Raw genomic sequence first — 26,374 nt, 5'->3', positions numbered from 1 at the left:
TGAAGGGCAGCCGCTAAGTCTTTATTCTGGCGCAGCCTCCCTTTCTATTAGAGAGCAGGCGTTTACGGAGAATACTCATCTCTCCAGAACCGTGGCGAGCATGCAGTGACTTCTGCACCAGCAGAGCACAGAGGAGTTAATGTTGTCTACGCTTCTTGGCTTGGTTCTGGAGAACCCAACGCTGAGGGATCGGGATGTGGCCTCAGGCAGGCACATGCCTGTCAGGAGAGAGGTCTTCATTTTATCTGCAATCTCGACCGCGTTCACTCAGGCCTTGGAGTGGGTTTTCCAAGGTTTACAAGCAGAGAAAGGAGCAGTGCTCTTCCGATGCTTTGGGACGATGTCCAGGAGAAGCCGAGAGAAAGCCGGCGAGGGTGGAGTGGGCGGGAGGGGGCGCGGTGGAGGCCTGGGCCCCCAGGACCCCGACCGGCCACTGGGAGCCTGGCTGGAGGGACCCCCAGGAAGCCTGGTGTTTGAGGGGGTCCGTGCTTTAGACCCAGAGAGAGAAGGTGCAGATTTTGAGTTGTGACCAGGCCCTCAGCTACACAACAGGCAAGTGTCTGCAGCGTTTCACGAGATTCTGTGACTCGTGACAGACGCTAATTGGACAAAGGAGCGCTGGTGTCTAAACTGCTCACCGGTTCCTTCCTTTACAGGACGTGCTCTGGAGATTTAAGTTCTCTCAGCTGAGGGGATCTTCGGACGACCAGAAAACCCGAGTGAAGCTGCTGTTTGAGAATCTGGGCACCAGGCAGATCGAGATGAAGGTAGGCCTTGTGCCCCCGAGCCCAGCCCGCCCAAGGGAAGCCCCGTGCCCCAGGGGGACGTTCCCTTCCCCCGGCCAGGGGACAGAGGACTGGTCTCCAAGTGTGAGCCCCGCTCAGAGTCAGCAGGGTGTCCCTCAAGGAGCGCACACACGCTGCCTCCTGCTCAGGGGCTTGATGCTAAAGTCCTGATCACTGACACGCGTTATTTGTCTTCACTCCAAGTCACAAGTTTCTCAGTGAGCACGAGCAGGAGATCAGTATTTAAAAATAAATGGGGGGGCACAGCTCATAAAGGGGAAGGGGGACACAGCTCATAAAGGGAAGGGGGCACAGCTCATAAAGGGGAGGGGGCACAGCTCATAAAGGGGAGGGGGCACAGCTCATAAAGGGGAGGGGGGCACAGCTCATAAAGGGGAGGGGGCACAGCTCATAAAGGGGAGGGGGGCACAGCTCATAAAGGGGAAGGGGCACAGCTCATAAAGGGGAGGGGGCACAGCTCATAAAGGGGAGGGGGCACAGCTCATAAAGGGAAGGGGGGCACAGCTCATAAAGGGAAGGGGGCACAGCTCATAAAGGGAAGGGGGCACAGCTCATAAAGGGGAGGGGGCACAGCTCATAAAGGGAAGGGGGCACAGCTCATAAAGGGGAGGGGGACACAGCTCATAAAGGGGAGGGGGGCACAGCTCATAAAGGGGAGGGGGGCACAGCTCATAAAGGGGAGGGGGGCACAGCTCATAAAGGGGAAGGGGCACAGCTCATAAAGGGGAGGGGGGCACAGCTCATAAAGGGAAGGGGGCACAGCTCATAAAGGGGAGGGGGGCACAGCTCATAAAGGGGAGGGGGGCACTGCTCATAAAGGGGAGGGGGGCACAGCTCATAAAGGGGAGGGGGGCACAGCTCATAAAGGGGAGGGGGGCACAGCTCATAAAGGGGAGGGGGGCACAGCTCATAAAGGGGAGGGGGGCACAGCTCATAAAGGGGAAGGGGCACAGCTCATAAAGGGGAGGGGGGCACAGCTCATAAAGGGAAGGGGGCACAGCTCATAAAGGGGAGGGGGGCACAGCTCATAAAGGGGAGGGGGGCACTGCTCATAAAGGGGAGGGGGGCACAGCTCATAAAGGGGAGGGGGGCACAGCTCATAAAGGGGAGGGGGGCACAGCTCATAAAGGGGAGGGGGCACAGCTCATAAAGGGGAGGGGGGCACAGCTCATAAAGGGGAGGGGGCACAGCTCATAAAGGGGAGGGGGACACAGCTCATAAAGGGGAGGGGGCACAGCTCATAAAGGGGAGGGGGCACAGCTCATAAAGGGAAGGGGGCACAGCTCATAAAGGGGAGGGGGCACAGCTCATAAAGGGAAGGGGGCACAGCTCATAAAGGGGAGGGGGGCACAGCTCATAAAGGGGAGGGGGCATAGCTCATAAAGGGAAGGGGGCACAGCTCATAAAGGGGAAGGGGGCCCAGCACATAAATGGAATGGGGCACCGCTCAGCGGTCAGGAGCGTGCTTAGCACACAGGAGGCCCTGGGTTCCATCCCAGGACCTCCATTTAAAAAGAAAGAAAACAGAAAGAAGTCAATAGTTAAAGGCAGAGTTTTACAACTGCATGTGTGGTGAATTGTCTGTAGTGTTAATTCAGAGGATCTGCCATAACTTACAAATTCAGTGCATTGGCTGTCATTGTACTATTAGCAGGTACTGATTTGCTCCATATTTTATGAATAATGGTGTTGTCTACAACCCAGTTTTAATATAAACGAAAGACAAACTGAAGAAAAATTCAGTTACACAAAAGAAAAAGAAAGAGAAAACAAAAATGGGAGACCACAGACACCTGCTGCTGGAACAGATGGTCAGCTCTGTGTGCTTTTTCAGATGAAATTAACCCGAGGACACACCTCACGTGACATGGCTGTATCTGAATGTCCAGTGTCCATTGTTAACATTTCTTCTGAGTTTAATGAGATAATGCTTCATATCTACTTCTGAAGTGCAGTTGAAATTGTGCAGAAATGCTTAATATCCTTATGTTTGGGGGACGGATAGAATCAAACTCACAGTAACCTCCGTTGGGGCTGTCGGGGCACGAGCTGCACGGTGGGCAGCCACGACCAGCAGTGCTGGCCAGGACAGGACCGGGGCTGCGCCCAGCGGAGCCCCAGGGGTCCGAGGAGAGACGGGAGAGGGAGGGAGTCTTGAGTGACTTAACCTCGTCTTTGGTACTTTGCACTGATCGTGGGTGACAGCACCCCTCCTGCATGTGACATTGATTTGGGGGCATATGTGTTGAAGTAGACCCGATTTTTTCGTGGCCCTTGGTTTAGATGGTGTCAGTTTCCATTTTCAGGAAAAGAGAAAGGCCTAGAAAGTTGTGGAGCCACAGGGACGGATACAGGGTTTGCAGGCTGGCAGCCTGAGTGGCGTGTAGGTGTCTCTTTATGAAATAGAGACAGAATTGCAAATGCAATGACCTAACTCCACACAGAAATGAGGATGAGACGCAAGTACATCCGAGGAGACGCAGACTAAACACGTCCCCACCTCAGCTCCCTTCCCTGGATCCCAGAGCTGCCGCAGCCTCCCCACCCCCACCCGTGCCTGCCCCAGGGCGCCGGCGGAGAGGGGCAGGGTCTCGGCCAGCCACAGGTGAAGTAAGGACCGGGGCACCGCACCTGGGCCCTCCCAGGGCCTTGCAGGTGGGAGTGAAGTAGGACAAACGTAGTTCCCACGTTCTAGTAATAATCCCCATGGAGTGGGACGCGTGCCTGTGCACAGCCTCAAGGAAACACGCTTGGTGGTTTTGAGAAACTGCCTTTCAGCTGCTGTTCTGCGTTTATTACAACTTATGAGATGGCAAATGCCAGTCAGGGAATCTCAATCTGTGAGAATCCCTGGAGCGAATGCTCAGTTCAGACACAGAGCTGGGGACAGGATTCTGAAGTGGGACCCGGAGCCTTGCCAGGGCTGGAGGGAGAGGGCACTTCACGCCAGGTAACCAGGAGTTTCGGGGAAAACTGTTCCGTTGACTGAGTTTTTAGTTAAAGGAGTAATACCCACGGAGCAATTAATCTTTAATGTTTTACTGAAGATCTTCCTGGGGCGCGCAGCCACAGCGCCGCCGTGGGGATGAGAGCGAAAGCGCTGAGCTTCCCGAGCCCGAGGGGAGAGCCCAGAGCACGGGGTGGGAGTGACTCCCGCCACCCGCGGCTCACAGAGCCTGGGTCAGTCCAGGAGCGCGGGCTGACCCCAGAATGATGCCGATGGCTGCAGGTTCGGCTTCGCAGTATTTTTTATAGAAAATGTTTGTTTTTCTTCTTTGTACTTTATGACAAGCTTTATGAAATGAAGGACTTACTTTCCTACTGTTCTGCTACCTGGCGATGTGCGGTTTAAGTGAAGTACAGGTGCGGTGCAAGGACGGAAGTCAGGGTTCGCTGCGGGGAGGGATGGTGTCCCCTCCGCCCCCAGCTTCGCTTGTATTTTACATGTTTGTTTGTGATTTCATTTCTGCCTCTAGACTCAGCCACCAAAGGGCAGCTTTATTTTAGCTTTTTATCTTCAGACTTAGTAAGTCTCTTGCAAATGAAAACCCCATTGTTGTGAGCACCTGCACGTGCACGATTCTGACAGCCCACTTAAGTGTGTGTGACACAGACACTGCCACTGGGAGGAACGAGGCGGCTATGTCCCCTCTCTGACGATCTGGAGGTTAAACTCCACTGGAGACTGCTCCTCAGCCACCGCGAGTCGGCCGGTGGCCAGGTGTGGACGGACGGTGCTGAGAAAGGGGTTCCCAGAGGAGGGGCGGTGAGGAGGGAGGCCGGGCCTGGGCAGGGTCTTCAGGGGAGCGTCCTGAGGGCCCCCGTTCCTCCTGAGGATGGAGCGGACCGAGCGCCTGACAGAGAATGAGGGACTCGCAAGTGCGGCCCCCCCACCACCCAGGACGGCTCTGAGCCTGGTTTCTCATCTGCTCTCCAGGAAACCGGGACAGAAACAGAGCTGTCCCTTCTCTTCTCTTCCCTCCTCCTTCCCTCCCCACCCCATCCCTGACGAGCCTGGAAAGCGGGTCCATTCCCGCGGAGAGGAAGCTGCTTGCACGGGGGGCCCTGACCCACCACCGGTGCTGGGCTCTGCGGGCCTCGCCGCCGTGTCTGCGGATCCACCCTGTCACACTGACAGGCGTGGAGCTGATCGGAGCCTCTGCAGCCGCAGGAGCTGCATCCGAGCTCTGGGGGCGCAGAGCCGGGAGGGACCGCGGGGACGCACCCCGTCACAGCCCTGGCGGCAGGGCCAGCACAGAGGCCAGTGAGTCCAGGGGCCACTCGCTGGGACCCCAGTCTGCACACTCTCTGGGCGCAGGTTTGAGGGACCCAGGACGAATGGCTCTCAGCTCTGTCAGCAGCGTCGGGCCCTGTGGCTGGGCCCGGGGTCGCTGCCTGTGAAGCCCCGTGGCCTCGCCCTGAGGAGCGAGGGCGGCAGTGCCCAGTCTCCCCGCACATCCAGGCCTGAGCCCCCTGGACGCGGCCCCTGTTGCTGCTGGCTGCGGACGAATCAGGTGGTGGTCACTGGAGGCGGAGTCCATCCTCTCAAACCACGATGCTTCGTCAGCTCGGCTTATGTCACACCCTCAACCCTTATTGTCATTTCAACAGTCTTCGCAGCATCTCTGCCAGGAGCGCACACCACCTCAGGAAGCCACTTTCCTGGCTCACCTGTGAGAAGCAGCTCCTCGCCTGTCCGGGTTTTGTCCTCAGGTGGCAGCAGCTCACACGTCTTCAGGCTCCACTCCAGTTCTGGGTGTCCTGCTGTTTCCACCGCACCAGCAGCCACCTCCTCCCCGCAAGTGTGGACGCCCTCAGAGTCACCCACGTGGACCAGAGTCGACTTCTTCCAAGCTCCTCTCCCCATGAATCGTGAGTGTTCATGGTGTTGAAAACGGTGAATCCTTTCCAGGTTTTCCGCTGACTTTGCCCGGATCCATCAGAGGAACCCCTACCTGTGGCAGCTACAGCCTTACAAAACGTATTTCTTAAATAATGAGACTTTGAAAGCAAAACAACTCCTCCATCCATGGGTCTGAGAACAACCTGAGCCTCACTGTCCGTCTCCGTCAGGGCCCGGGGGCCGGGTCCACTGTCAGTGCGCAGTCGCATTTGGAAAGGAGTCTTTTTCCTCTGCGCAGTGGGTCTCAACGGCGGGCAGAAAATACTCAGTAAACCAGCTGTGAACAGAGGTGCTGCCATCCAGGCTTTGTGGTCCCTCTGCTAGAGCTCAGGCAGTGTGGACTTAGCACCCTTCTTAAGGGCCCTAGGATTGTCTGATGGCAACGGAGCGTTGGCTTCAACTTAAAGTCACCAGCTGCATTGGCCCCGACAAGAGTGCTGATGGAAACAATCAATAAACAATCTATGAAAGGAACAGAAAAGGTTTCACTCGAGCCAGACTGAGGCCATAGCTGGAGAGACAGCCTCTCGGGAGTTCTGAGGAGCTGCTCCGGAGAAGTGTGGTTCCCAGCACAGTTTCCCGCCTCGTCAGGACCAAGAACACACACCAGCCAGGATGGGGGGCTGTTCCTTCAAGGTTGGCAGGAAGGCGGAGCAGCACATGCCCCTCGAGCCAGTGTGGCCTTGGCGCCTGGGAAGGGAACCGTCTCATGGTGGGACCACCAGCCCCGGCATCCCCAGAAGGGAGACAGTCAGCGTTCATCCTGAGAATGGTCCTTTTTGCTGCTTCTGGTCAGTGCGCCCTTTTCTTTCACGGTTGTATCAGATGTGCCGTGTGTGTTAAGAGGGCACACGGCAGACTACTGTCGTCAGCACAGAGTTGAAGTTAATCCACGTGTGACCCGGAAGGGCTTGCCTGTACCTCGGTGTGTGAACATTTCCTCCATCAAGAGGGCCGCTTGTCCTGTGACACCGTGCAGCCAGGCGCTGACTCCTCCTCTGCAGCCGGGAAAGCCCTAGGTGGCATCTTCTTCCAACAGAAGCCGTTCCGTCTACACTGGCAACCTGCAGTTGAGTGGAGCCGCAGTCGTGAATGGCCTCAGCTCCATCCTCTGGAGCCCCTGCCCCTGCCCCTGCACTTCTATGTGATGGAGACGGCTGCTCTCTGTGAACCTCAGGGACCGACCTCTGCAGCTTCCTCGGGGGAGGCTGGAGTCCTGCCCTGACTCTGCTGGTCAGGTGACTGGGCACCAGGCACAGGCAGAGCCAGGATGCCCAGCAGAGGGCAGGAGCGTTAGCTGACGCTGGTGACAGAAAACAAGGGGTTCAGAGCAACCGTCAGGGTGTCAGCAGAAGGAGACAGAGACACCGGCACTGTTGGTGTTACCACCTTCGATCGTGTTGGCTGTTTTTTTAAATGTGTATTTGTCTTATTCATAATTTGTGATGTTCAGGGGATACCAAAGCGATTCTAATGTTGGCTGAATTTAACAAAAAATTTTAACCTCATCTTAAAACCTTCCTTATTTCACGGGTGTTTGTACTCGGGTAACTTGCTTGTAATTCAGAGAGCAGAGCATCTGTTGAATTTTTTGTTATGTGTTTTTCTAACATTTCATGTACACACTGTATTTTTTCTTACAGGAACTCGAGTTTCAGGGCCTGACGGCTGTTCTGCATTGCATCCATGCCTTCATAGGAACAAAGGTGGCCTCGGTGGACCCCGTATTTGTAGACAGTCAGAGCATCACAAGAAAATACATGAACAGCCCTTAACCAGTGCTTCTGTTGAGGGCTGAAAATTATTTTCTTCAGAAAGGAGTGTTTCCTGCACACTGTTGCCCCTTTGTGTGACTTTATGATGATCCCATAGTTGTGACACCACTAAATATGTCACTAGTTTCCAGAGACGGCGCAGCCTCGTTCAGTCTGACGGGGCGTGCAGCAAAGCTGCAGGAAGCTCACCCCAGGAAGTGGGTCCCAGCCCGCCACGGGGGGAGCCACAGTTCATTTTCATGAAACACACGATGTAAAATCCTGGAGCTCCCCTGTTTATTTTCCCCAGGAATGAGAAGCTTTCCTTTGCATTCTGCTTGCTACCTTGCCCTTTCTCTCGAGGAGGAGGGTGAGAAGTGAGCAGGAGGCTCTGTGGGAGGAGGAACACAGCCCTGTCTGATGTCACGTCGTCACCAGGGAGCTGCTGAACCCGAATCGCGCAGCATTTACATGCTGCCTCGCGTTGTCTCACTCACAGCCTAGAGCCTGAATCTCTGCTTCCTCATCCCTCAGGTCACCGCGTCTAAGGTCCCTCAGGTCACGCCGCTTTCTGCTCTGGACGTTAGAGCCGTTTTGGATTTTCTTGTAGCAGCACTGGCCGGAGTTAGGAGTCGAGGTCACGCACCCGTTTCTCCAGGCCGACAGCACACGAGCAAACTGGGGCCTCGGACCGAAAAGCAGAGGCAGAGGCTGCCTCCGTCAGCTTCTGCGGGAAGGCTCAGGGGTGACACTGACAACTGATGTCCCGGGAGGTGGCGACGCTTCAGTGATTGTCCCCGCCTCCCTGAAGCCCTCCCGCCCTTGCTGACCTGACGTTTGGGAAGAAGCAATTATTTTGATTTATAATATAGCAAATGTTTATAATGGGTGGTTTTTATGTGTTTGAAAATACATCCTCCTTCTTAGAGGATGCTGTGTATAGTATGTGTGTTACATATTATATAAGATATTCTCACTTACATTCTAATGACCTCCGTGGAAGACCAACACGAACGGAGCATTAAAGGCAACTTTTAATAATACTCCAAGCGGGTAGCTTCACAGAGCACCTGGGACGTTCCTCTCTGTAGGGGCGCATCCTCTTGTTTTAACCCAAGCTTCCCGTTCACGTCGGCAGTAAAGGCAGTCGGAGCTAGGATTGTATGAAACAGTCACCAGCTGGGAAAGGCAAGTTACAGGCGTCCCGTGCTCCAGGTTCCGTGGCGTGGGTGCTTTAATCTCTGAGTGAGTGAGTTCTCATTTCCTTCCCTTGTACCAAGGAGCCAGCCACACTCAGAAATGGAAGGAGTTCTGCACTGAAGGAGGGAAGGAACGGTGAAGACGTTTTGTTTGTTTTCATGGAAAACGCAGTTCTAAATTAAGTAGCTTTCCTGGATAATAATGAAGAGGATAATACTTTCCCAGGAGGATTTGATACTAAAGTTTACTTGGATATTTGTATCAATATACAGTTTTTTGGAAAGATGCATAGCTTTAAAAAAAAAAAACAACAGAAGTCCTTTCTTATGAAGAAGAAACAGCCAAGTGCCCACTGGTCTGTCCCTCGGTGCTGGGGCTGTCCCCCGCCCGCGGCGTCCGCGGTGTCCCAGAAGGGCTGCGGGCCGGTGGACGGCACGCTGAGCCGTGTTCCTCGGGCTCCTGCAGTGTGGATGGGGGGGCGTGACGGGGTGGCAGGGCCCCCAGTTATCACCCCATTTTGAAAACGAAACCTGTCCTGGCATTGGCTTCTCCTGGGATGGGAGCTGGATAGAAAAAAATTTTTTTTTGGTGGGGGGATTCACAGTTCATCCCCAAACCTTCTCAGCGTTTGTTTCAATTACACATGAGGAGGGGTCCCCTGTGATCGCTGCACTTTTAGGAAAGCTCGCAGGTGCCGGCGTCCGTGCTCAGGCCGCACACGCGGCCCGCCAGCTCGAGCGCGCACCTGGTCGCAGGTGCATCCGGGCTCCCGTGATCCAGGGGCGGGGCCTCAGCCAGGCCTCCGAAGAGCCGGGCCGAGTCGCTCCTGCGTCTCGGGGCTCGGATTCCGGCACTGAGCAAAGTGACGTGCAGAACCCGGGGTCCCGGGGCGGGACGCAGCTCCCGTGCTCGGCACACACGAGGTCCTGGGTTCAATCCCAGCGCCTCCACTCAAGGTAAACAAAACCCAATCACCTCCCCCAACAAAAAATGTTCAGAACACGTGAACTATTGAAAAGGAAAGGCTGGGGATTGCAGTTCCCGCTCCTTCTCTTTGAGATCCACGTGAACCCGTGTGGAAGTAGCTGCGACTTTTGCCAGCTTTGCAGCCAGGAGCGCCTTTCCCGGGGGCTGGAAACGTCTCTGAGATGGAGCTGGGGGGGGGGGGGGCTTTCCCGTCCTGGGAGGGAGGAGCCCGCCGGCAGAGGCCGCCCGGCTGCACGTCCACCTCCTGCTGTGAGGGCGGGGCCTGTGCGTCCTTGGTGTGGAGGCCACTAGCTAGCGCGGGGGTCCCCCCCGCTGACGGGGGCTGGGGGTGAGCTCTGCGCCGGTGGTGCCGACCGGCCCGGCCCCTCCCCTGGGAGCAGGCGTGCTGGGCGGAGCCCGGTGGCTGTGGGGAGGCGATTCCTTCCGTTCCGACAGCCTCCCGGGGGTTCCGGCGCCGCAGCGCGCACCGCGGGACGGGTCAATGCAGATTCACGTACACTGTTTCTTTCTCTCCTGCTTTTGGGGGCAGGTTCTCTGGTTTGGGAGGAGATGTTGTTTGTAACTGTGTTTCCCCCGAGTTTGTCACGTGGACGCTGTCCTGTCGTTACAGCAGCGCTCCTGTGCGTGCAGGACCACAGACCCAGCCCCGGGGGAGGGGGGAGCTGCTGGGAGCTGGGGGGGGGTGCCGGGGGAGGGCCCCTCCTGCCCCTGACCTGAGGGGACGCCCGGGAGGGTGCAGGCCGACGCCGGGCCCGTGAGAGAGGACGCTCGGGGCCGCTGACACCGGAGCGGGGTGCGCTGCTCTCCCTCCTGCCGCCACGGGGCCCGGCGCAAGGCCCCAGAGACAGAGCCACTGTAACAGCCTCTTCTCTCCCCAGGTTCCTGACGCCCCTGCTGTTTCCTCATCCTTACAGGTAGCTGTGCAGGACACCGGGCCATCGGAAATCCCTGTGCCGCCCTGGGACTGGAGAAAATCGAGCACGGCCCTCCCGCGGAGGCCGGGGTCGTTGGGCCCCGGCACCGGGCCCGCCTGCCGCACGCGCGGGGAGGGGGCGGTTACGCCGACTGCGCGTTGCTGGGGGGACAGGGAGGTTCGGGGAGCGAGGCCTCTGGCCCAGCGTGCTAGGCGCGGGGAGGCAGGGCAGGAAGTAAGCCTCGAATTGTCTAGAACCCGGGCCTGGGCTGGTTCTGACGTCACACGTGCCTCTGCGGTGAGTCAGGCTGAGAGTACAAATTATTTCCCTGTGAAATTCAAGTAAAGGGGGACAAGTCCTTTCTCAAATGCTGCCGAAACCTCGGGGGAAAGTCGTGCAGGTTTGGGAAACGCATCCCGGCGCACGACCCTGAGGGGTTGTTGGCTTTGCTCTCCCGAACAGAAGCGTGAGCCAGTGGAAAGGCCGCTGCCCTCAGTCTGAGAAGTTTCCTTAGAAGAAACACAATGTTCTGGAACACAGGAGTGGAATGAAGAGAAGGGAGACTTGGTGGGGGGCCCGTTTTGTGGGCAGATGGACAACAGCGCGGGAGGTCATGGGGCACCTGGCGCCAGCGAGCTCGAGTGGCTGTCGGTGCTGGAAGCTCCCGGCACGGCTGACAGACTCTGGATTTAGAGGCTGGCTCCGCAGGTCCCCTCTGAGGGCGTGTTGTCCCCCAGCCAGCTTGTCACCCCAGCATCCTTGGGGTGGACGTTCCAGATTGAGCCCAATACGTGGCAAGTCACGCTGTAAAGAAGGTCCCCTGTCCTGCACATCACCTGTCAGCTTGTGGGGTGCAAACTCCTCCGGCAGAAAACAGAACGTCCACATACTCCAGCTGGGAAAATTGCGTCTGACTCCTGGGGGGCCAGGACCTCCAGCGGACAAGACTGTTAAGGGTACCAGGGTAAATGTATTCAAAATTCGGGCCAATAAAATAACAGTGTATTCAGTTTGCTGCAGTAATTGCTACCAGCTGTGTTGTCTCGACCACATTCACAAAGGTGAGAAAACAAAGCTTTTGGCCACCTGTACTCGTAAAACTCACTTTTCCCTTATGCATTGGAAACTGTGATTTTTTTGTTTCATATGCACATATTTTTAGCACAAAGTGTCAAGTATTGTCATTAGATTGAATAAAAGGGAATGGACATCTGGCTCACTGTTTTGTTGTTCCTTATTAAATAGTCCAGGTGCGCTACACGGGTGAGGCAGGGAGAGGTGAATAAAGGTAGCACCTGACCGCACTCCCGCCCGCTGATGCGGGAACTGGGGCGGTGTTCATCCCCCACGGGGCACAGTCAGGAGAGAAGTGGACACTTTACTGTGTCAGAAGGTGTCGACCTCCTGGAGAGGCACAGCGACACACAGCACATCTGGGCGAGGTGGTGGCTATCGCTTCACGCCATGTGGTCGGGCGAGAACACGCTGGTGAAGTGTCTCTCGGGCTGGGAAGAGCCACAGGGTCGCGGGACGAAGCTGCCTGGGAAGCTGGCTGGGTTGGTTGGGAAGCCGGCGGGCACCACAGACAACCATGGGGACACCTGCTGTTACTCTGGGGACGTGGGAGGTGGCTGGCGGCTTTGGAGTCAGGAGAGCAGGCACTTTCATTGCCCCCCAGGGAAGTTGCCCAGTTTTGCCACAAGAAAACACAAGCCTGAAATGCGGGGCTTCTGGCTCGAGACCGCCGTCCAGCCGGGACCCCATGGCCTTGAATTTCCCTGCTTCCTTCTGTGCTTGTTCACAAGCTTCCTACGTTCAGGAGCTCATTCTGCAGTGTTGTTAAAACTCGGTGGGCCCCCCTGGGCTTCAGAAGACACATGAAGTTGCAGCCAGCCATCACCTACAGCCTGGAAATCCTTGCAACTTGACTTTGCAAGTGGCTGAGAGAAAGGGTTGCTCTATTGCAACCTGCAGAGTCATCCAGCACGCGAGTGAGATGCAGACTCCCTCACATTTCAGCGGCACGCATGGTGATCGTGTCATCCATGTGAGTCGGCGCAGGGGTTTTATCAGCGAGACGTGAACATTGACTCCGTGCACGGTCTCTGCGTGTCTCGGCAAGTCAGTCGGTAACGACTGAGCCTGAGGAGAACTTTCTAAAATTCTTTTTATCTTGAACAAAACTATAAATAGAGAGACTGCTTTCTAATCACGGATCCTTGTGGCAAAGGTGGCAAGCAATACACTCGAAACGAGAGCCCCTTCTGGGAGTCTTCCTTCTCCCACCGCCCCCAGGCTGAGGTGACTGCGAGTCCCCACCGGCCGGCGTGGCCTCTGGGCTTCCCTCCCGGGTCTGGAAGGAGTGTCCTCCTTGTTTAAAAGACCCGAACGTCAGTGCAGGGCCCTGCAGGAAGCTGAGGTGTGAGGGCACCGAGGCCCCCAGCATCTGCCCCACCGTCCTTCCTGTTTGAAGACGTCTCATGGAAGAGAGAAAAAAAGGAGAAGGGGGAAATGGATTCCACGTGGTGGAACCTGGGACTCCACAGGAGATGAGCTTCAGAGTCCACACTCCCAACGAGTTGGGGGACGCCCCTCACCCCCTGTCAGAGGCAGGGCGGGGGCTTGGGGACCAGGCCAGCGGCAGGGGCCCCAGGAGAAGCATGGGACTCATCCGCCTCTGACGACTGCTGAGCTCTTTCCCATAAAGTGTTTGACTCAGAAAAGCAAGAATGAGGACGATGTGGGCCCCAAGGGGCCAGTGGCCTTGGTTTCTCCTTCCTGGATAAATCCCTTTAACTGTCCCTGTGCTTCTCCCTCACTGGGCTCAGCCTCTCGTGGACCCAGGGGAGGCCACACCTGGGCTCGGAGCCGCCAGCGTGGGGCCTTCTGTGCAAACACAGGAGCAGGGGGGACCTCTCCAGCTCGGCCACGTGGCAGGAAGCGGAGCGTGGAGCCGCTTTATAGGCGGGAGGGCCCCACGGGCAGCCGCGCAAGTCCGGAGGGGGACCTGCCCCGCGGCCGCTCTGCCTGCACAGAGGAGGAAGGTCAGGCGGCCAGACTTTGTGTCTTTCTTTCTCCTGAGAGGAAACCAGCATCTAAACTTGCAAGGTGGTCCAGGAGGGGGTGCCCATCGGGTCTGGGGCAAACCCGGGAGGCAGGGCTGGCAGGGCGCCAGATGGGGACCATCAGGCTCGGTGACCTCAGTGCTGTGAGCTCGGCCACAGGTGCTGCCCGGTCCCTCTCCTGCAACCACCAACCCTGTTCAACATGGCAGGTGGTCCGGAAACTGACGGGAAGCCGGGGCGGCGGGGGAGGGCAGCAGAAGAAAGACTCGGAAAGCAGGAAGGGCCGATTTTGGAGCTGTTGCTTCGTCTCAGCAGCTCGGTAATTCTGAACTCACTTCACGAGCAGGAGAAGAATGTTGTAGGAAATCCTGCATGCATTTAGGAAGTTTGTTTACCTCTTTTACAAAGGCTGAACTCCTGGTATTAGTCATTTTTTTCTACATAGATGTGCTATGGAAAATAGGTTTGCGTTATTCCCAGTAATTATTCTCAGAAATTTTGCAGCCTTTGGCATCACCACGAATTACAGTAAGTTGTCACTGAGCTATTCGGGTGACCACAGCTGCCAGAGAGGGCAGCTCTGCTCCCAAGGCTCTGGGGCACGTATGGCCTGTCCACACCGCAGTCGGGTCAGAATCTCAGCTCCAGACTGGGCTTGGAAGGACAGCAGCCTTGCGGAGACATGCGTGCAGAGTCTGTGGACAAACTCTAGCCACGGTTCTTGTCCACCGCGGCCTTGACTGCTGAGGCCCGCCTCCGTGTCCCCTTCAGGATGGGGGTGCGAGCCGTCCTGGGCATCGCGCTGGCGGTGGCCTGCACCGGAGGCTTCTTCTCTCTCCTCCTGAGACACGAGGACCTCTTTTGGGGTAAGTAACCATACACTGCACTCTTCTGCTCTCAGAAAGTTCCTGCTCTCAGCTAGCAAAACAGAAAGCGTGGTGGGCGTCCCGGAGCGTCTGTTCAACCCCTTCCGTGTTCTGTTTCCCTTTCCAAGAAAAGGCTAATAATTCTTGAATTTAGAAGGATTAAAATGCAATTCTTTCTGAAAAATAACTGATTCTCCTATGATCACACTGTAGAAAATTTCCGTTGTTACCTGCTGGTGTATTTGAGAAAAAGGTCTTTGGGCGTAGCTGTTTGTTCCTTTACTACAAAATCATTTTTCATTAAAAAACTTCTGTGCTGTATTTTCCGGGTCGAGGGAGCTACAGCTTCAGGTTCAGTTACTAAGGGTGCAGCGCTGCTGGGGCCAAAGCACTCGCAGCTCAAACTCTGCTTTTCTTTTGCTTAAAACAACAAAAGAAAGAAAAGTCCCAAACACGGAGAAGGAACTTCACTGAAGCAGAAAATGGAAGGGCGTTTCGTGGACGCCGTCTGGCCTCCGGCCCCTGGAACAAAACCTTGCTGGGCAGGCTCGCCCCTCTGGGTGGTCAGGGCTGGGCGCTCTGCTCTCGGCTTTCCTGGGAACCCCGGCCCCGCGGTCACCCTCCAGGCCTGGCCAGCAGCCCGACCCTGCAGCCACGTCCACACCAGCAGGGCTTCCAGTTTCCAGGGCTCCACAGTTTCTCCAGTTCACTGAGTGTGGGCCTTTGTGCTCGTATTAACCATTGCACCAAAGTGCTTCAGAGTCACGTGCTCCTAAGAAGGCGACCTCACCATGGAGGCCACGAGGAGGCCGGGGTCAAGCTTGGAGGCAGGTCTGCCCCGTCCCCGCTCACTCCTGACTGGGCCACTTTCCTGTCAGCAAAACGGAGAAAACCGGAAAGTTACCCACCACAGTTCAGACTGTGAGGGCCAGCGAGGAGCTCCCTGGAGGCGCCGCGTGCATGGTGCCTGGGCGGCGTGTGCTGAGCCAAGTCCCCTTAAATGACCTCCAGCAAAGTGGTTCCCCTCCTGCCCCCGAAACACATCGTCCTGGTACCTGACGCAGCGTGAGGTTCAGCAAACATTTTGTGGATTAATAGTCATTTCATTTCCTGCCGATTAAAGTCCTCGTTCTCCAAAACCACAGGAACAAAGCTGCCATGGTCACGAGCTGTTCAGCAGAACACGAGCACAGCCGCACCTAGAAAGTTTCATCTGGGAGGCGTCACGTCCTCCTTAAAGACTGGGAATCGTAGTACCTACAGCTTTGCTAGAGCAGTCTTTGTTATTTCCCCTTTTCTAAGAGGTCTTTCCCTCAAACTTCAGGGTAAATATAAACAGTGCTCGCTCCTCGGCTCTTCGGTTAAGACCAAGGACACATACAAACTGCACGAAACAGCGTCTGACCGTGTGCCGCACTTTGGAGCCTAATTTATGATTCATCAGAATATTTTGAACCTGGCTTAGTGCTTGTTTACTTCGCAAATTACTTGTTTAGAAAATTTTATTAATTTCATAGTATTTCAATTTCACAGCATTACTATAACGATGCTTTTTCCCAGTTGACAAGCCAACAGTCATTTGAAGCAAAATAATTACTCACAGGTGACTTTTCTTTGAAACAACTTTTATCAGTCACGCTTCTCTGTAGCCAAAGTTTCAGTGACGATACCACCAGATTTTTTGTCTGAGTTTGGGTTTACGTTACCTGTGCTCACAGACTTTGTGATGCAAACTGTCAGGTTGCTGTTTTGGAACCAGCCGAGGGCACTGGGCAAGAAGGCAGGTCTGGGCCAGGCCACAGACGTCCATCTGCTGGTGGAGGAGCCCCTCGGGCCTCTGCTGTGCGGGCCGCTCCTCCCCGTGGGGTCCGGTCACCCATTCACACTCCGATCTTGGGGGCCCTGGGTCTCAGATGTGCCTGAGCTGCGGCCAAACTCACCCTCACCTCCCAGTCTTTACGTGGGAACAGCACACTCTCACGTGTGACTCTGGGTGACGAACGCGCAGGAACAGAGCCCCCGCGCAGATGTTTTACGTTTCCCAGTCGGTGCGAATGCAGGAATGCCTGAGCACCAGGAGTTTGAGTCTTGAGGGCGTCAAGCGTTCTCGCCGACTCTGAACAGAGCGTCTGTCATGGAAACCACGTGGACTCATTTCCAGTGTTTGTTCAGAGTCACGGTTTATGTGCAATTATCTTTGTGGCAAATGTTCCAACAAGTTACAGCTGCCACAGGAAAACACGGTGCAGATGAAGAGGCACAGGGTGCCGCCCGCCGACGGGGCGTGCGGAGTGGACTTGTTCGAGGAGGAGGGTTGGCAGACTCATTCCAGGTCCCTGGACTTCGGCAAACGGATTATTCAAGTAAGGGTTAGACGCAGAGCTCAGGGCAAAGCCAAGTCCTCAGAGTCAGAGGAAGAGGTCAGCTCTCCCTGGAGATAAGTGACTGCCTTCCTTCTGAACTGCAGGTCCCCTTGCACAGCGGCTCCCCGCACCCCCGCCGTCCTCCACAGGCGAGGACCTGCACGGGGGGCCTCTGGGCGCTCAGGAGGCTGAGGACCTGGATCAGACAAGTCACGTGAATCTCGAGAATGCAGCTTCAGATCTGACGAGAAGAAGCTAGGTTGAAAATCCCTTGAAAGTCTGTGCTCCTCCCGTCAGATGCCGCATCTCTGGGCGCTGCCCTCCCTGTGGCTGCTCTGACAGCAGAACCAAGGTGACCCCTTCCTTCTGTGAAGGGAGCCGAGCCGTCTCCTGGGGTCGGGGGACGGGGATGGTGAGGAGGAAATGAAACGTTGTGTCTCGTCTGCCCCCTTCCATTAGAGATGGGAATTACATCTTTATATGGGAAATTTAACACAAAAATATGCTTCTTATACAAAATTTGGAAAGAATAATCATCTGCAAACCTGTGACACTATCTCTAGAAATTCAGGGAAGTGTTTCACAATAAGGAAGGAGACAGGAGAATAAGCCAGGTGTGGTCGATTAGGCTTCAGTGGCGACAGTGAAAACCCGTCAGTAAGAGGAGAGGGTCTCTCGGCCCATCGCTGATTCCAGAGGTGGCAGCGACAGATAAACGTTTTCCTTCTACACCATCGGCTGGCTTTTAGATAACTGTCAGGTGCCTGCAAAGAGCCGTTCTCCTTGGAGGAGACCCGGCATTGGCGTCAAAGGGGCAGGTGGTTGTCACAGCTGGTCAGTGAGGGACCACAGCTGGTTTCAGAAATGAAAATGTGGGCAGAGGGTTAGTCAGGAATGAATGGAAAATGCACGAAAACACCCAGCGTCGTGGGGCTCCCTGGAGCCCCAGGGCCGCGGTCCTCGACGCCCTGCTCTCCTGCGGGTCCTGCAGGGCCCACGCACCACCCTGCTGGGGCCCCCCAGCTTCCTCCGCCCTGTCCCCTTCCCGTGCCACACGCATGCCCCGTGATCCCAGTTCCACGCAGGACCTGGGGCCTTGGTGGCTGGGACCCCCCAGAGCAGGGCCTGCACCCCTGGCTCCCCCAGCCGGCCGCTCTTGCTGCTGCCCAGGACGCGGTCCACCTGCCCGGTGATGCCGGAGCGCAGTGGGGGGCGCAGAAGGAAACAGGAACAGAGGAGGTGGGGTGGGTACGGAATGTCTGCTGTCGGCTGGAGGGCCTGTGGGGTCCCGGGGGCGAGGCCCACCTGGGCTCCCGGGTGGAGGAGGGTCGGCCAAGTCCTCCGCCTCTGGGAACCTGCCACTCCCAGGCTTTTCTAACACTTTCGTGCCCCTTTGTTTCTTCTTGCAGTAAAAGTTTTCATTAAACCTTCGGGCAGAAGCTACCAGGTAACTTCGCCCTCCTAAATTTACTCAGGAAACTAACACGTTTTCTGGGACCCACTCCGCTGGCGTAATTCTAGGCATTCTGAAATTCACCTTTTTAAAAACGGTCTTATTTCTACGCAGATGCATAATGTTCAAGAACGTTCTGATGGCGTTTATTTTTAGAAATAAACGCATTTCCCTTGGTAAAATATGGAGTGTACGAAAGCTAATTCAGTGACAAGTTACTTGTGTGTCACTGGAAGGACCTGCCTGCTTTATAGCATTCATTTGGAACCTCACAGTTCAGCCCCAAAAGGAACCTTAAATTACTGTTAGTCCACTTGGGCGGCCACCGCAGAGACACGGACGGGGGCCAGACAGACAACGGATGCCTGCCTCTCGCAGTCTGGAGGCTGGAAGGCCAAGAGGGAGGCCCAGCACACGAGGGCTGGAGCGGCGTCCCCCAGTGCAGAGATGGCCCCCTCCTGCGGTGTGTTCACATGGAGGAGGGCGGGCGCTCTCTGGGGTCTGTTTCCTAAGGTCATGGTCCCACCTCGGGCTCCACCCTCAGGACCTCCTCACGGCCAGTGGCCCTGCCCCCAACAGCACCGCACTGAGCACCAGGAGCGCAGCCTGTGGACTTTGGGGAAACACCAGCCCTCCAACGACAGCACTTTAATTAAACACCCCACACACTGAAAAGTAAAATAAAAAGTGAGGCTTTGCACTGGAAGCTGCTGGGGTAGTTGAATAACTTATCCCTTGTTAATTGCACAAGTTAAAACAGGCAACTAGTAATTATTATACTTTCTAACCCTGGCTTAGATTGCTAAAATACTCAGAGTTTCCAGTTTTCAGGTGATTTAGAGTCACTGGGGGTGGTCTGGGCAAGTGAGGTGCAGGGGCAGCTGAGCCGACCTTGCAGGAGGTGAGGCCAGGGTTGGGTCCCTTCCTCACCCCGCCCCACGGGGGCACCAACGCCCGTTGAAGACAGAGAACGGAGGCTGATGGGGTCACCCCTCCAGGACGCAGGGATGGAACTGGCCCCCGAAGCCCTGTGGCTGTCACTACGTCAGCTGGACGTGGAGGGACCCAGGGAGACAGGGAATGGCTGAACTGTGTGTTTGATCGCATGATGTTTCACCCCGTAGGAGACACTGAAGAGGCACGTGTTGCCCGCATCGTGGAGGCCAGCAAGCTCGTGGTGGACGAGGCCATGTACCACACGATGAGAAGGTGCCGTCCGGGCCGGAGGGGGAGGGTGGAGGGGGCCACCCGCCCCCACCCCAGGCACACCAGTCCCCGGGAGTCTTCGCCCATGTGCCTACTGCCACCTCCACGGTTCCCTCCAAAACTGGCCCCATTTTACAGATTAGGAGCTGAGACTCACGTGAGTTCATTCACGGTTTCTGGCATCACGTGCAAGCAGCTGAAAGGTCCCAGAATGCAATCTCAAACTACTTCCCCAGCAAAACAGTGGCAGCGGTCTAGCGGGCCCAACGCACCCTGGTTCAAAAGACAGAGGAGTGAGCCTCGCTGCTCCAGACCTGGCCCCAGCCCCAGGACGGGTGCGGAGTCGGACCACGGCCCCGGCGTCCGGGCTGCAGTGCTACCTGGGAATTAGCTCTGCCCGCTGTCCCGAAATCATCGCGGAGCACCTGGACTTCACATAAGAAAGTGACACCGTAGTGAGGGTGTTCCGGTCTCACATTAGACGCTTATGAAACAAACACAACAAACACACTGAAATCTGAAAAGCAGGTTTCACCTTCACAAGTGTGTGGTTCTGTTGGAAGTTGAGGGGTAATTACATAAGCTCTCGAAATTCAAAACCGCACCAGCCAGCGGTTGATTTATCCCAGATTTCTGTTACTTCCACCAGAGAAACTCCCTGTTCTCCATACGGGCTGCAAACTACTTTTTTTTAACTTATTTTACAAAAACTTCAGTCAAAGGGGAAAGAAGGAGAAAATGCATTTCCCATGAAGTCAGAGCAGAGCGTGTCCAGGTCGTGACACCCACGAAGACACGGGAACGGGGTCAGAGCGCAGTCACGGTCACGCTGCCCCGTGGCCGAGAGGGCTGACAGTGGCCACCGCTTGTGGAAGCCGCTGGGGATGTTCTGTTGGAAGGGTTTGCTTTTTGATAACTCTCAAATAACACCCCGACACCTACTTAAACTGCACTCACTTCAGCAAGAAATCCTGTTTGTCCGTCTGCCAGGCTGCGCCAGACCCTGGGACGGAAAGAATGTAACGTATCCGTCTTTCTCCAGAAGTTCACGTTCCTCCTGCAAAGAGACACACGTATTGCGCTCAACTTAGGGATGAACACACTGCAGTGGGTCAAAAATGCTGCGGTTGGTTGGTTGATAAGGAACCAGCTTTTTAGTCCTTCCCTTGACTTTCTGTTCACTCTCCCTCCTTCCTGCTCGCTCTTCCTCCTCCTCCTCTTCCTTTCTCTCTGTTTCTCTGTCTCTCCCTGTCCCTCCCTGTCTCTGTCTTTCTCTCTGTCTCTGTCTCTCCCCATGTCTGTCTCTGTCTCTCCCTGTCTCTATCTCTTTCTGTCTCTGTCTCTCCCCGTCTCTCCATCTCTCCCCATCTCTGTCTCTCCCCGTCTCTGTCTCTCCCTGTCTCTTTCTGTCTCTGTCTCTCCCCGTCTCTGTCTCTCCCCGTCTCTGTCTCTTTCTGTCTCTGTCTCTCCCCATCTCTGTCTCTCCCCATCTCTGCCTCTGATTCTGTCTCTTTCTCTCTGTCTCTGTCTCTCCCTGTCTCTATCTCTTTCTGTCTCTGTCTCTCCCCGTCTCTCCATCTCTCCCCATCTCTGTCTCTCCCCGTCTCTGTCTCTCCCTGTCTCTTTCTGTCTCTGTCTCTCCCCGTCTCTCCATCTCTCCCCATCTCTGTCTCTGACTCTGTCTGTCTCTCCCCATCTCTGTCTCTTTCTGTCTCTGTCTCTCCCCATCTCTGTCTCTCCCTGTCTCTGTCTCTTTCTGTCTCTGTCTCTCCCCATCTCTGTCTCTCCCCATCTCTGCCTCTGATTCTGTCTCTTTCTCTCTGTCTCTGTCTCTGTCTCTCCCTGTCTCTATCTCTTTCTGTCTCTGTCTCTCCCCGTCTCTCCATCTCTCCCCATCTCTGTCTCTCCCCGTCTCTGTCTCTCCCTGTCTCTTTCTGTCTCTGTCTCTCCCCATCTCTGTCTCTCCCCATCTCTGCCTCTGATTCTGTCTGTCTCTTTCTCTCTGTCTCTGTCTCTGTCTCTGTCTCTCCCCGTCTCTGTCTCTGACTCAGCGTGTCTTCAGAAACAGCTTGGCAAACACAGCTTTCATGTGTTCTCAGCTCTCCGTTGCACACACCTCTGTGGACATTAGCTGGCTCTGAGGGACGGGCTGTGGGCTACCTCGGCATCTTAATGCCGCTGCCTCAGGCACTGGCCGTCCCCCCGATGCATCGGTCCCCTCGGCTGTAAGTGGGCCTCGTGGCAGTCCACCTGCTGAGCCTCTCACGGGGACCAGCTGGAGGTGTGATGTCACGTGGGTGAGACGCCCACACACCCCCGCCCCAGCACCCCCTCTCAGCAAGCGCTGGGCATCCAGGAGTTGTTAACAAAGGGAATTACGGAGGACCCTCTGATCAGAGCCAGAGCAACGGAGGCACGAACGGGCAGCCCCCCAAGCCCGCAGGGCGGTGAACCAGGAATCTAAGTGGCCGTGGGTGGGGGTCCGGCCCCTGAGCACTGCCCTGGCGGGTCTCAGGTTGGAGTTAGAGTTTGTTCTCGGATGGGTTCCTGGGCCTTGCTGGTTCCGCCCCGCAGGCGCCCCAGGTGATGGCAGCTTCGTTGCAGAGGCTACCTCCACCCTGCCCCGCCAGGCACCCCCGGCCCTGAAATGCCAGGGGGGAAGGTGGGCCCTGAAATGCCGGGGTAGTTCCCCTGAGGTGGGGGCTGCCAGATCCCAACAGGCCTGGGACCCACATCAGAAGACAGCGGGATGCCAAGGGAGAGGGGTCCCGAGGGCTGGCTCGCGCTCTCCCGGGGGACTTCCAGCTCTCACCGCAAACAGATGCATGCCTGTTCTGCTGGGCCGTGAGCTGCTTCCCTGCCGGGCGTGGACAAGGCCGGCTCACAGCCCAGCGCACGCTGGTTCTGCTCTGAGCCCCGTGCCGCCTGCTGCACACAAACGTCTACCTGGGTTTTGACGAGAAGGTTTATCCTTGACAGACCTTATTCGAATCAAACAAGTTTGCATAAGGGGGGTTGTAACAGGCAAACGCTGATCATTCTCTTGGACATTCATCATTGATGGATTATCTACAGTCTTGCCCCGTCCCCTTCACCGAGCCCTGCGACCCCTGTGGATGGGGAGGGGTCTGTATCAGCTCCGTGCCTGAATTCCCCACCGGCCTGTAACAGCAGGTTCTCAGTGAGGGTCTGTGTAACTGATCAGTGAGTAATCACCAGTGAGAGTCGCTGACCTCACATCTCCTCTTCCTGTCCAGAAACCTGCACAGAAGGGAAGCCCCCTCCGCGTCCCAGCTCCTGTCCTTTTCCAAACTCCCCGAGCCCACCAGCCGAGCCACGGCCCAGGCAGCGGAGGTCATGGAGACGTCGATCCAGGAGATGAAGAGGGCTCACCTGCGGCGCAGTCCGTCGGGGCCCTGGACAGGTGAGAGCCCCGGGGCCCTCCCACCAGGCTGTCGCAACTCCGCGTCCGCGGACAAACGCAGCGGTTCTCTGAGATGCTGGTCAGCAGCCACGGTGCTCCGTTTCTCTGAGTCCGAGAAATCACTGCTTCTCTGCTATTCGAACTGGGCTCGGAGAACCAGCTCGACAACCCACGCTCAGTGCCTTCTGTGGCACAGAGCAGCTTAGGAAGTCTTCCGAGGCCTCCTCACCAGCCTGGTTAAAACCTGGGGAACGCATTTATGGGGGAGGCAGCGAGTCGCAGGGAGACAGACAGCGCCCCCAAGAAAGCTGTTCTTGCTTCGACTTGCAGAATAAAAGTGTCAGAGTTGGCAAAAAATGAAAGAGGCCATTTTCTGGGCCCTAAACTGGAAAGGTTCACAGGAAGGAACCAAAGACCAACAGGGAGGGAAAAAGGGTTTGTGGATGGACACAGGACACGGTCAGGGAAGCGGCCGAGGCAGGTTTGCAGGGGCATAAATGCTATCGTCTGTCTCCTGGGGCCTGGCTGCCCGGGGATGCGCCAAGGGGGCTCTGAGAAGGGCTGGTCTCGGGCCAGAGCTCTCAGACGCGCTTTTCTGAAAGATCGCAAAGCAGAAATTAATTTTATAGCCCACATTCCTAGCCGTGGACATGCGCGGGGGGGCATGCGAGGCCTCCCCTTTGATTTTACTGATTTAAAGGGAAGGAGGAGCTCCCTGCCGAGAGAGACGAGGACTCGTGTGAACGCTGGTCTCAGCTGTGGGGGCCGCCGCCAAGACCAGGGCGGAGCAGCCCCTGACCAGGCTGGGCTGTCGTCACCGCAGAAAGCTGACCTCTGGTGCTTCCCTGCAGATGTTTTGTCAGAAGCCCTGCTGAACACGATCGCAAACCTGTCGGGCTGCCTGCCTCACCTGCTGCCCCTGCAGTGTCCCAACACCTGCCTGGCAAACAAATACAGGCTGATCACAGGGGCCTGCACCAACAGGTACCCCCGGGCCATCCCTGGGGGCGGGCTGTGGGGTGACAGGGGCTGTCGGGCGACGGGGGCCGTTGGGAGGGGCCTCTGGAGTCGTCTGCGGCTTCATCACAGAAGGTGCGCCGTATTGGCTCCGGCCTTCCTAAACACCATCACGGTAAGACTCGGCCCGGCCGCTCCCTCACGCCCGCATTCCTAGCACTGCCGTGCGTATCTTCGGTAAGGGTTAGATTTGAAAAGTCTTCAGTTTGCCAGCCACCCAGCCACCTCCACCCTGACGTCGCTCATAGAAGTTCCTGCGTTTCCCTGGGTCATCCCAGCCTGCCTCCACTTCTTTTTCCGTGGTTTGCCTTCCACCTCTCCTCCCCCGACTCAGGCCTCCTCACACTCTGGTCGCTCGTTCCAGAGTGTCAGTCCGTTCAGGCAGCCCCGAGGCACTCCAGGTGACCCCAGCCAACTCCAGGCCCGGCTCGCCCAGCGCGCCCTGCACTGTGCACACCCGCTGGGAAGTTCCCGGGAAGCGGTACTGAGTGACGAGGGTGGCGTCACAGGCGTCAGGACCAGGCCCCAGTGGGTCGGGGTCAGCGGCCTTCTCTGCCCACTGCTCCAGGCCCCGCTGCCCGTGTGGCCTGTGCCCTGGTCACTGCACTCCCACCAGGGGCAGCAAAGTCTCCCCTGGCAACTGGCTGTGGGGATGACGGTCCAGGGAGGCTGGGTGGGAGCGTGGGTCCGCCTCTCTCCTTCTGTGCTGGCAGTTACATCTTGCGTCACAGTATTTACAGCAACTGGGCCCAAAGGGCCAGCAGGCAGTCATGCTTTAATTTTTCCTGCCCGAAACGTAACACAGCTACTCAGAAAACTGTAGTGACATCACTTTGAGGCCTCACCGTTTCATAAACGAGCCAAAGAAGGACGTGGAGCATGGTCCCCAGGTCCCCGGCTTCTCCTCTGCAGGCTCAGACCTGTTAGCTCAGAGCTGCCTGCACCAGACTCAAATGTGCACATGCCCAGGGGTCATGGAAAGACCCCAAAGCAGACTTTCAGCCACGTGAGGCCTGCTTTCTTTGCCGGCTCTACAAACTGCCCCTCAGTGTGCACAGAGCCTGGGGGCCCCTGGCGAAGGTCCCCCTTGAGACACTGCTGGGCCCAACGTTCCATCCTCGAGACGACAGACAGCCGTCTGAGTGGGACGCCCCTCCTGTCACGCACATTCATTCCAGGACAGCGTTTCTGCTGGCAAGTGGGTGTTTGGGACTTGCTGAGATGCCCTAAATTCAGAAGTGAGACGGCTGTGTTAACACATTTGCTTGAAGTCAAAGTAAGTCAAGCTTTTTCTGAGAGAAAGTGAGTTGTTGGGCTGGCGGGTCTGGCAGTGAGACTGGACGGGGCCGCTGGGGCACTCGGGGTGCTGCCCACAGACGGGCCCGTCTGCAGTTTCAGTCTCTGGCCACAACACACTTGGACAAACACACAGCGCTTGACGAGGCGAAGCTGCGTCTAACAGCATCTCAGTTTTACAAGTGACTTCTGAGCATGTTGTGTCAGGAAGGTGCCTCTACGAGAAGGGACGGGCGTAAAGAAGAACCGTTCACTACGTCCCGGAAGCCTTTTCCGCAGTGAGAAAATGAGAGACCGGTGAGGGGTGACTGATCCTTGTGCAAACACGTACGAATGTGTAAATACATAAGGAGATGGTAGAGTACGTACGTGTCCAGAATAACTAACTGAATAGAAGGCATGTGTAACATGCAGGGCTGAAACACCTGCAGGGCACAGGGACAAGCAAAGGAACACGTACAAGGAGAAAATATAAGAATTCCAATCACTAAAAATGCCACATCTGAAAACAAAATCATCAGACAGATTACAATGGGAACGTTAGCTCAGAGAAAAGAAACAAGGAATTTTCTGTTAGAGAAAAAATGTTTTTTAAGACTGGATGATTGGGGTGCAAAGTTGTCACAGTGTCCAAGTCCCCTTGGCCTTTGTCCACAAGTCCACGTGGCAACAACAGGACTTGGGGGTCGCCGTATCTTCCAGAAAGAATGCAGCGAGGCCAGGCGTTTGCAGGTGGACAGGAGCCAGCATGCTGGGCTCCGAGGCCATGAGACAAAATTACTTGAACTGGAAAAGACTGAAACCTTTCTAACACTCTCTCATGCATCTGATGTGCAGACACTTGGAACACCTGGGGAGGGGAGTCTACCAGAACCGTGACAGCTAAATGATGCTTAAACTTTTAAAGTGTTTGCAAATATAAATATTGAAAAATTAGTTGGTTTGTTTTGACATGAAATTATTAGCACCATTTGGGACATTACACCCACTCATCATTCTTGTGTAAATGCGACTGATTCAGATGTTCTGCCTAAGACGGAAAGGAACCCTGCGCTCCTGAGCACTGTTTCTAAGCTCTTGTTTAAGGCAAGATTCCACTGACAAGGCAGGGACAGCCCTG

The 26,374-nt window shown here is 56.1% G+C and overlaps 2 protein-coding genes and 1 long non-coding RNA gene across 5 annotated transcripts in view; all 3 read left to right on the top strand.

Annotated features, from left to right (window-relative positions):
* SNTG2 (syntrophin gamma 2) overlaps positions 1-8,265 on the top strand; it is a 97,673-nt gene extending 89,408 nt beyond the window's left edge. Inside the window, 2 exon segments of the mRNA XM_064494211.1 lie at positions 657-767; positions 7,353-8,265. Coding sequence (XP_064350281.1) covers positions 657-767; positions 7,353-7,484 — 243 coding nt within the window. The 3' untranslated portion in view covers positions 7,485-8,265.
* A 1,103-nt stretch (positions 8,266-9,368) lies between these two features.
* On the top strand, positions 9,369-11,573 carry LOC135318504 (uncharacterized). Of its 2 annotated transcripts, none has more exons than XR_010384324.1 (2): positions 9,369-9,619; positions 10,565-11,573. It is a non-coding gene; the product is annotated as an uncharacterized LOC135318504 (long non-coding RNA). The 2 variants fall into 2 exon arrangements; XR_010384323.1 differs by lacking the exon at positions 9,369-9,619 and adding an exon at positions 9,644-10,143.
* Positions 11,574-14,401: 2,828 nt separating this feature from the next.
* The window catches only part of TPO (thyroid peroxidase), a 31,192-nt gene continuing 19,219 nt past the window's right edge, over positions 14,402-26,374 (top strand). For both annotated transcript variants that reach the window (XM_064494237.1, XM_064494236.1), the window contains exons 1-4: positions 14,402-14,495; positions 19,436-19,520; positions 22,775-22,920; positions 23,769-23,925. In XM_064494237.1, coding sequence (XP_064350307.1) covers positions 14,402-14,495; positions 19,436-19,520; positions 22,775-22,920; positions 23,769-23,925 — 482 coding nt within the window. The remainder of the gene's footprint in view (positions 14,496-19,435; positions 19,521-22,774; positions 22,921-23,768; positions 23,926-26,374) is intronic.

This window comes from Camelus dromedarius, chromosome 15 (assembly GCF_036321535.1).
Source record: "Camelus dromedarius isolate mCamDro1 chromosome 15, mCamDro1.pat, whole genome shotgun sequence".
Lineage (NCBI taxonomy): Eukaryota > Metazoa > Chordata > Mammalia > Artiodactyla > Camelidae > Camelus > Camelus dromedarius.
Note: the sequence above shows the minus strand (reverse complement) of the source record. Positions and strands in the feature narration are given on the sequence as shown.